The sequence below is a fragment of the Dromaius novaehollandiae genome, chromosome 1, assembly GCF_036370855.1.
Source record: "Dromaius novaehollandiae isolate bDroNov1 chromosome 1, bDroNov1.hap1, whole genome shotgun sequence".
Classification (NCBI taxonomy): domain Eukaryota; kingdom Metazoa; phylum Chordata; class Aves; order Casuariiformes; family Dromaiidae; genus Dromaius; species Dromaius novaehollandiae.
This window is the reverse complement of record NC_088098.1, coordinates 138989584-139000450: the sequence shown is the minus strand read 5'-3', so window position 1 is coordinate 139000450 and position 10867 is coordinate 138989584. Positions and strand designations below refer to the sequence as shown.

General features: G+C 39.1%; 1 protein-coding gene across 4 annotated transcripts in view; it reads right to left on the bottom strand.

Annotated features, from left to right (window-relative positions):
• Positions 1–2204: 2204 nt before the first annotated feature.
• The window catches only part of ARHGAP6 (Rho GTPase activating protein 6), a 344640-nt gene continuing 335977 nt past the window's right edge, over positions 2205–10867 (bottom strand). For all 4 annotated transcript variants that reach the window (XM_064500415.1, XM_064500420.1, XM_064500421.1 and 1 more), the window contains 3 exons: positions 6750–7012; positions 5044–5124; positions 2205–4310 (listed from right to left, as the gene is read on the bottom strand). In XM_064500415.1, coding sequence (XP_064356485.1) covers positions 3604–4310; positions 5044–5124; positions 6750–7012 — 1051 coding nt within the window. In that variant the 3' untranslated portion in view covers positions 2205–3603. The remainder of the gene's footprint in view (positions 4311–5043; positions 5125–6749; positions 7013–10867) is intronic.

Sequence of the window (10867 nt, the reverse complement as noted above, 5' to 3'; positions counted from 1 at the left end):
TTTGTCCTCCCATCACCTTGTTTTTCTTTCCATGTCTTAAGACGTAGATGTCAATATGGACACATACACGGGGCATGCGCTGTGAATGGGGAATGGGCTGAGGCTGGACTCTCCCAGTGAGGGACCCATGTGGAAGTTCAGCTTGGGAGAATGGCAAGGCATTTTCTTATAAACATGTGCCCTCCCTCAGCCGCAACGTGGGCACCACATTGAGACTCAAAGGGCCACTGAAGGTTATCACAAAAAGGTGGAGTGTGAGTCAGAGAGAAACTTGTCACTGTGTTGAGGATGAGTTTCTACCTCTGTAACAACAAGCAAGAGATACCGGAAAACAGGGATACCAAATTTATCTCATGGTAAGTTTGTCCAGATAAAATGAGTGCCTAAATAGCTAAAATTATTCCAGATTATGCTGTAAAACATTGGAGCTCTGAATCATAAACTTTTACCTTGGAACATGGACCTTCATTGTCCTAAATGTGGTTGATAAAATAACATTTTTCTAGTTTCATGGAGTTATTTTTAATCAAATCAAAAGGGTGTTTTTTAAAGAAAATTTGGGTTTTACTAATGCCAGATTTAGTGTGCCATACATGTTCCATTACAAACTACTTTGGCTTCGGGATGTTGATGTGTGTTTACACATCAACACAGCCTTTGCCCAGAACTTCTCCTTTATAGTGAGGTCTTCACCATGCTCCTTTCCTACACTGCAGGCATGAAAATCTTCCTTCAGATTCTGGACACCACCAACTTCTGGACCTGGTAAGAGAAAGGGGGCCTTACATATCACCCCTGCCATATAAACCCCAAACTTTATTCAGTACCTGTGGCTACTATTTCACATACTTATTCTTCCTATGTTCCAGTACTTCCTGTTATAAATACTTCCTTCTCAGGGAGTTTCAAACAGCTATGTGTTGTTTTGGTTTTTTGCTGTTTTTTTTTTTTTGCTGGTTTTGCTCTTTGGGGTTTGGGGGAGGGTGGGCAGGGAGGGCAGGGGGTGAAGGAGGGAGCTAGGAAGACAGAGGTTTGCCGGACACTTTAATAGACTTTTCAAAATGTTACTTTTTCCTCAAAGCAGTTTGCCTAATAGTTTTCCAAGCTGCCACCTAAAGTAAAAGAGCTTTAGCTCTAGCCCAGCTCTACCTCTATAATGTATTGCTGAAAAGCCTAAACTTCCCACAAAGCTACCTAAATTTAAAAAGCCAGAATAACCTTTCTGTGGGAACAGGAAAGTGCTGGGTCTCAGATATGTATGTAAGAGGGACAACTTAAACTATTATGCCCCTAAATGCTTGTAATAATTTCACCCTGTTCTGTTCAAATGAAAATAACAGAGAGAAATGATGTAATCTTGGCAAGTGTTATTTTTAATTCATCAAAATGTATTCCCTATCTATTTTCTTCCAAGCCGCTGTATACTGAAACGTGTGCAGTCAAAGTTGTCTTCCAGCAGTGATTTGCATTTCTGTTCTCTTATTTTTGCAAAAAACTCCATATAGATGGTAATATACACATATATACAGAGATGGGTATTGGTGAAAAGCAGTCTCTTTATGAAGCTGAGACGTCACTGTAAGTCACTAAGAAATGTTTAAATGTGCAGGTGCTTCTATAGTTAGAAAGGGATTTAAAATGGAGGGATGGATGTCTAGAGGATAGGGCATCTTCTGCAGGAGGAGACAAAAGCAAGTCCTGATGATTGCTTGTGAGAGCTCTTTTGTGCCCTTGCTTTCCACTATCTTTTGTATTGGGATTTTCTTTTTGTAAAAAAATAACATAGTTGCTGCAAAAAAACTACATGCAAGAATCTTTTCCTATCACATCTAGCATCTAGATGCTATTTGGAAAAGCCTTACAGCCACCACAAGGACAGAGCTCAGATTTGTTTTGAATGCAGTATTCATAAAAAGAGCTGACCAGTGTGACAGTAATACAATGAACAAAGTCCAAATCCTGCTCCTTTTCTTTTGGGTTGGTGCTATTATCTTATTACTTGGTAAAATGGAGATGATGGGCAGGCTTTTTTATGATGTATTTTAAACTCAAAACTCAAGTAAAACCTTAGTTATTTTTAGTCATATTTGAAAGTGGTTCACCAAGCCGTTTGAATGTTTTTGAAATACGTACTCAAGAAACATAATAAAACACATCAATTTTTTACATAAACCTAATTTCAAAAAAAAAAAAGAGCAAAAATATGCTCATTATTTTGCTTAGCTTTTTATTCCATCATTACGGCACAAGATAGAACTTAAAGACAACATCACTGAATAAGTCCTCAACTCCATTAAGACTAGTATGTTTTATAAAAATTTTTGATATGATACACTTTCCCTTATCAAGTGATAAAAAGAATTCTCCTAGAATACTGAAGTACATTGCCACCTGCTGGCCATAAACATTTTTGCAATTTAAAAACACCAGAATGTGTGCAACATCAACCTTTAACAATGCAACATACAGTTATTGAAGAAGTACAATTATTTCCTCAGACTTTGGCACAATATTTATAGAAATGCAGCTGTGAACTTCTCCAAATGTCACATTCATTTCTGAAATTCTGTTTGACTCTCTTTTGTAAGTATACTTCTGTCTTTAAAGTTTTTCTTTCTGCTTTGTCTAACTTTCTTAATGCTGAAGCTCTGTTATTTTAAAGGAAAAGCCATATTCCTTCTCAGTTATTACACAACTCAATTTATTGGGTTTGATTTTCTAAAATTGGATTTCTAATTTGGATTCCAGTTTATTCTTTTAGAACAATACATAAAATCATACATTTATAAATATATATATTATATCCTGTATATGTAAAATTGCTGTTCTTCTAGACTGGGATGGCAGATCTTTGCACTACATCTTTTAGTTGGTTTAGGCACGGCCTCGCTCTTAACTGACTCTCTGAATTGCTTCCTGTCAGAATCTAAAAAAATATTTTTACAATCTTGTATCAAATTTTAATTCTTTATAAGAAAAAATATTTGGTATTTTCCCCCCTAGCTCACTGCTACCCTTATAAAATATATGGCTTTTCACATTCCACTCTATTTTAGTGTTTTTCCATAGGCAGTGAAAAGAAGGACAACTTCCCCCTTTAACAGTTTTTTTTTATAAGCACAGAAACCAGCTTGTGCACTTTCTATAGAATTCCAATGCATATCATGGTAACGTAAGTGCAGTGATTTAAAAAAAAAAAGCAGTCATGATTGATTGACATCTGCATATGAAAACATAATATGATTATCATACAATACCCATTACAGAATATACAACCATCAGACCTGCAGATAGATAAATACACTTTCAGCAACATCAAAGCAATAGTTTTATCTTATACACAGCGTACGCATACAGAGTTATTAGACTAAAATTTTCATCTTGTTTTTCTCTCTTAAAAGCTTGCTGCAAAACAGGAACGTACTGTATTTGTAAATGGACTGCTGGACAGTGCTGTTAAGAAACTAAAGTGAACAAAGTTAAAAAAAAATTATATGTAATTTAGTTGGTATAAAACAAGCCAGCTCCCCTGTTTTCCAATGTCACTGTTGTTTTCCTATGAGAGGGAGGCGTATGTTCGACCAGCAGTTCTGCAGAGTCTGATCATACGAGGGTTTCTGGGAGGGCGTCAGGGTTATCGGCGGATAAAAGCTCCCAGATTTGCCACCTCTCTCTTTGCCAGTCATGCCAGTCTGGCTCGGAGACGTTTTTACTGTTCTGCGTATGAGCTGCCGTGGAATAGACATTAGCCACCGGGGTCTGCGGGGCCAGCTGTTCCCGCCGGGGTGTGGCCGCGGCAGGTGCCAGGGCTGCTGGCCCTCCCGCCGCTCTGGTCCCTGAACCTTTGCCCGGTCTCTGATGCCTCCACAAGGAGTGCAGCGTGGAGGAGACGCTCGGTCGCTGCGACGGTGCAGTGCTGGTTTTGGCTGGGCCGGGGTACGGCGGGGGCGGCCTCTCTTTTCTGTAGGAGGCCTTGGCTGAGCTTTGCAAACAGCCGGGCTTCGAGCCATGCCCAGTGAGGTCCTCTGCACTGCTTAAAGTCAAATGCCGCTCAGTTTTTGAAGGTGACTGGTCTGAACTCCTGCTGCCCGTGTTGATCTGCGGGTTACTGCACACCCGAGACACCGTGGGATGGAGCTTACACTCGGGAATGGCAGCTGTGGTTTGACTCCTTCGCATGACCTGCCTGCCACTGTCCAATTCGGAGGAGCTGCCCTGCCACTGAGGAGAATACATGGAGAGGTTCCCTTGGGAAAGAGAGCACTGTCCGGGTCGCAGCAAGCTACTTTCGTAAATATTTCCATAAGAACCTGGGGGCCAGAGCGAGAAAGAGAACATCAGTCTCTGCGATGACAGGGTTGCAGCCTCGCTACTGGCTGAGCCTGGGGACATGGAGCAGTAGCCTTGAATCTGTTGGGCTACCACATTCAGCAACCTCTAACATTTATGCTCTGAACCATGTCTGTTATATTACTGGGTGATTTTAGTACTTCGCTCTTACATAGAGCCCTATGGTACTTAATATCTCTCAAATGCTGGAATAGGCGGAAGTGTTTTAATCTCACAGTTCCTCTATGACGTGGGTGCAGATGGGAGAAAAGCAAAGGCAGAAAGCGCTGGTGACTTGTCAAGGCTACACTGGCCAGAGGCAGAGCCAGAACCCTCGTCTTCAACCTCACGGGCTGTGCTTATGTCATTTCTGCGAGCGCTCTCAAATCTCCATGAGGCTTCTACCTTCTAATGACTTTCAGAACTATATAAAGCTTTTTAAAGTAATTTTAAAATGACTTCTTAAATTCTCTTGTGACAGTTTGAAATGTTGTTGCATTTGTATAACTATTCTGCTTCTCTGTATTTTATTGAGTATCAACCTTTTAAAAGAAATGAAGTTCAAGATCTTGTAAGGGGCCTACGTATGTGTTTAACATTGGGCAACACGAATTCTCCCACTGGTTTCACTGGGATTTCTCAAAGAGTATAAAGCTAGGAATGTGTTTCTATCTTTACTAGATTTGGGGTTAAAACTTCTGAGAAATATCTGACCTGTCATTGCTGGATCTTTGCAGCCACTTTTCAGCGTTGAATGCCAGGTACCCCAGATATCAAAATGATCCTCTGAAACATCTAAATAGCAAAAAGAGCCAGAAGATGATTAATCAATCCCTTTAGAGGCATTACTTAGAAGCATATGAATGGAATAATAAGTTAAAATGAGATAAAGCTTTATGTAAGATATCAGAGTTGTTAACATATACTAGCATCTGGCTTACTGTGCATCTGGCACAAGCACACCTAATGTATTGATGTTAATTGACGTTCTAGGCTTAGATTCTCTAATGAAATCTGTGACGTCTACATGGGCAAGATACCTGAATTTGCTGTAAGAGTAGAATCTTCATCAAGTCCACTGCCTTCCTGAAGTCAATGGCAAAATTTGAACAAGAGTAGGAGGACTTGATAAACAAAAGTTAGTTTGCATGCTTTTTAACAGAAAGGACAAAGCTCTCTCAGGCAGCCCAGCAAGCAAAGAAGATAATCTACAGTACACTGTTGCAAACTTAGAGAGACATGAATGAGAAGACACAGAAAGCTACAAAGCAGTCACTGTAAGGCATACTCTATCTACCTGCAATGTCACTTGGTTCTTGAAAGAAAGTGCTGCCACTTATGAAAGTTTTGATGCAAAGCACACATCAGGCATTGTGCTGGATTATAACCATTTCATGGCTTTTGCTGATTCTATCTGGCAGTAAAGAGATTTCCTAATTCTTCATGCTCCAGCATCATAGTCATGTGTATTAACCAAAAGATGGTTAATACGTTAAAACTTTACATTATTTCCTGTTCATAACTTACTAGAAACCTGGTCAAATTTTGAAAGCTATTCAGAGATTCAGATACGTAACACAGAAGACGAATGCCCAGTGGTATTTATAAAGCATCTAACTGTGATAATAGTCTAAATCCCATCAGTTCCAAAGGAATTTAAGTCCCTAACCAGTACCTCTGAAGTAAAACGGTTTTAAAAATACCACCAAAAAGCTGTCTGTATCCCTAAGAACTAAAACAGTCCTTAGAGTTTGGCTCAATATACATGCATTTCATGAATTGAATTATCAATTACTTTGACATTTTTAACTGAAAAGCATCTTGAAGTGCTTATGAGCTGTCAGCTTAAACCACAGTTTTTTTACAGAAGATACCATTCAGGTGTGCACTCCCTATATAGGGATGGAAATTATGGACCCCTGCACTAGAATTGCTAGGTGTGTAATTGGTAACAGATGTAAAGCTGTGCAGCTGTCCTCCAAAGAGATGGAGTTGAGGTCATCCTTTTCAAATTTGGAAACTTGGAAGTCTCTAAGTCTCAGATTTTCCCCAAGTCTGGAGCATAACCTCTCAGATGTAAAACCCATTGAGGAGGACCAGAGATAAGTCTCTGCCATGCTGTCAGAAAAAGGCTGAAGAGAAGGATTCACAGAGTTTTATTTTCCTAAAAAATAGCTCCAGCTTCTGAGAAATGCCCTACCAAAAGCACCTTGACTGCTGGCTGAGCTAAGAAGGAGGGTTAAGCACAGAACCGTAAGGCTCACCATAAAAAAATGGTTAGTCAACCATGTCTGGTGATGTTCTTACACTGCTGCTCCTCCATTCCCAATAGCTGGCATTAGAGAGAAGACGCTTTTCAATTATTTTAGAAATAACCATAGTTCACTGAGAAAGAGGAACACAAGTAGGATATACTCTACCTTTTCCAGCCTGTGATGCAGAAGAATTCTCTTTTGTCTTAGGCTGCAAATGATGAACCAGAGTGTACTGTTCAGGTACCTTGTACAGCTTGTCTGGACTGAGGGCAACCTCTTCTTGCGTCGCCACCAGTGAGCGTTCAGACAGTACCGGGGAGTTGTTGTCGTACGGGGAGACATCTCCGCTTGAAGCTTTGTTGGAGTCTGTGGAAGAATGTCTTCCGCCCATGGAGTAGGAGCCTTCCGACCGCAGCATCTCAGGGCTTCTGCAAGATTTCAATAAACACACTACCATTAATGAAAGATGCTTTATGGTTCCAGCTACACATGCAGTTTGATATCATACAAATAAAAGTAAATATAGAAATACGATCACATGATAACGCTTCAGAAGCAATACGGATGTGAATTTTCCATGAGTAAAACTTCTGCCATGAAGTGGCCAGCAGAGGCCACTAAAAATCAAAAGATGATGCTATCAGGAAAAAAAGAAAACAAAACCCACACAACTGCACAGTTCACCACAGGAAATTAAACAGTAAATCAATTCCTTATGTTACCTTGACAATTTTGCTTGTTGCAACAATAAATCTGAAGACATGTTAGAGAAGATTAGTTAGATGATAAATGGTATGGTAAAATCCCTTCTTCCATTCTAAAGTAATACACATCAGAGAAATCAGAAACTTAGCTCATCTCGCACTGTGGGAAGGACCCTCTTCTAGAGACATCACAAGGTAAATATTCTACAGAGGACAGTCAGATATATGTATGGGATTTCTGACGGGGGAAACAAACAACTATCTTGGCTGATAACTTCTAATGCCTCTTTTACCATTTTACTTTTTATATCACCAACACCACAGCCTGCCCTTCTGACCAAAAAAAGGCAAAAAATGACCACACCAAAAAGTACAGCCCAGGCTCACAGAGAAAACTCTCAGTTTTAAAGTGTGCTGGGAAAACTGAAGGAGATCTCTTGAACTGTTACAGTTTACTACTCAGATAGCAGGCATGCTGCGAGTCACTGTAGCTTCAAGTGACTATGTAGAAATACTGTGTAAACAAACATACTTTCTTCCTATTGGTCCTCCTTAATTTATGTCTTTTATTACTCATTTTTCATTTCTCTGAACCTTCATCTTGATTTCTTAGATGCTTATCTGCTGCTTACTCTTCTCCTGAGTCAAACAATTCTCTCAGTGACCTCCCATTAATATCTGCTCTAATTACGTGTGATACGACAGTGGCTCATTCTTGTAACGTGTACTGAAAAAAGTCGGCCCTCCTCAGCATCAAAGCCAAAGAGAGCTTGAACTGACTGAGCAGCCAAAGTACATTATTTGTTATGGAACAATACCCCTCTTTCCAGACAAATGAAATAAAACTGAGGAAGGAAAACAAAGAAAATATACGGTGCTAAGACAGCCTAGCCACAGCAGACTAAAGATTAATAGACAAATAATGACAAAACTTATCACCACTTTCAAGCTGTTTTTTTTTTCCCTGGCAGATTTACATCTGCTATGTCCCAAAACATAAAATACATGCACCAAACACAATAATAAATATGTTTTTCAGCATTCCCATTCTGCAGTACAAAAGCAACCATAAAGTGTGGGGATTTAATTAATTAAGGTTACTCCTAGTTAACTCCCAGCAAAGAATCTATCCCTGAACTGATCCTGAACTCTAACTGGTGACAGTTCTCATAACCAGAGCTGCTATTTTGGCTAAGTAGAGTTGACCTAGGCCTTCCAGTGTGGTTAGTACAGTAATGTTGGGAACTCATTAAAAAAACCCTGTAAACCATGCCTCAACTATGCAAGCACAGGAACTTCAGCCACATCCTAGCTGAAGATGTTCACAAGATGAAATAATTTATAAATAGCCACATACTGAAGAGTTACTCTCTTTGAAGTATGTAAAAATATAACACAAACGAATCTCCTTCCTTCTTTTTCTCTCTTTTGTCCCTTAATCCTCTTTCTCTCCTAAGTTCTGAAAAAAACTGTGCAGTGAGTGTGAGTTAAAAAGAGAAACATTTAAGCAATGTCTCAGGAATTCTAGAAGAGTCAAAAAGACCTGAGAGGAAAGGGGAGAATGGTCAATAACTGTAGATTTCCTACGAACATATGTCCTTCTCTCCAGCTTTCTCATCCTGTTAACACCCGAACCTACTTCACACTAACAGTGAAGCTAGTAGGGCTTACTACGTGTAAATCTTCGCAGTATCAAAACCTAACTATGCCGCACAGGGCAAAGACATTTATACCACCATTTAGGCATGGCAAGGTAACACAAGGAATGAGGGGAAAAGGGAAATGCAAATGAAATAATGTGGGAACATACATTTGAGCTTTGTGAAATACTGCATTAATGTCTTACCTTGAATGATCTGTTACAGTCTACCTCTTCTCAAGACAGAGCTCCTGATACAAATCTACTTAAATGGAAACTGTCAAGTCTTTGGAAAGGTCCAAATGTTCAAGCTTCTAACCTCTTTTACAGTGTCCACTAGCAAATCCATGCAATTATTTATATTTAGTATCATTTTCAAAGTTGTTGAGAAAAAAGAGTTTTAAAAATGAAATAAAATGCTTGTTGACTTGACCAATATTACTGTAAGAAACTACCATATGTACAAATAGAATAGTTTGAAGTTGGAAACTGATCTCATATTTTCAGCTTTCAGATATTATTAGTAACAACATAAAACATAATTTGCAAAAGACATCAGCCCACATTTTTCCAAATAAAGAATGAATTCCCACATATTCCTTAATACAAAACTTCTGCATATGCTTGGTTTAGAGTTTGAGTTCATTAGCAAATGGTTATTTCCTAAAATTCAGAATTAACCTTCCCCTGGGTAGTTGTGGGATACTCCACCCACACACTGGAAAAAAAATAAATTTGGAGGTAATTATAAATGCTACTCGATATACATGCTCTCCTATATGCAGTCTGTGAATAAAGTCAGATCATGGACTGCTCAAATAATAATAGAAGATTATCTATTATTAAATGTGAGAAATGAGAAGGCAAGGTAAAATATTTTCTACAGGTTATGAACTAGGTTAAGGATAAAAAAATTGTTTACATATAAGCATCAGCATGAGATGGCAAGCTTTGAAAGCTGCTAAAGTAGCCTATGCCACATTTGTTCAAAAATCCTATTTCAAATTCCAACCCAAAACTCAACTATGCTATGAAGGAGTCCCGTTTTCTTCTTTTGTAATTGGCATCCTTCTGAATTTATGTTATCCACCACAGTCTACCAGCATGGGTGAACTGCAAAAATGTTAATAATAATAATTACTTCTACTGAGGATATTCTTGTGTTTCTACTGGCATCATCAAAACAGGAAAATCCTTTTTGGTTTTGGCAGATAACCACTCCTGCTTTACCTTACAGCTTCTATGAGGGAAAACAGTTTTGCTGTACAAGAGGCAACTCACAGAATGCGATGGCTTGGCAGCATGCGGAAGCAATTTCAATTTACACATATATTTGCAACACATGTGCCAGCAACAAAATGGATTATTGCAGGAGTATGATGTGGCTGCTACTCTAGCAGGATAGAAGCCTTAGTAATTCAGGGAGCCTTTGCAGCCTTGAAAACTTTGTGTTGACACATACCGTATGGCCTACTGTATAGCCTCATCTTTGCGCCGCAGGTTAGGATGGACTAAAACCCATCACCACCATCCAAAATCTCTGACTTTGAAACACATTTACTCTAAGAGGACTACTAACTATGATAAACAACAAATAATCATAAGAAATAGATTTTATTTTGTGGTAGTTTAAAGATGCTTAACCTTACAGCTGGAAACCCCAAGTTCCATTGTCACCAAGGCAACATACAAAAATGTTGGGAAAGTTACCCACAAAAGCAGACTTTATAATTGCTGCCAATAGCAATTAGTGCTTTACCATGACCGACTTCCATAAGTTCCCTGACACATCATTCATGATGCTCAACTCTTAAGAGAACTGGACAATAAGGTACATCTGATTTGTTGTCCTTTGAGGAGGAAAAGAGATTGTGTTTTTTATTAGATTAGAGCCAAGAGGGCATTTGTAATGGTATCAAAAGCAGAGATGGGAGGGCAAT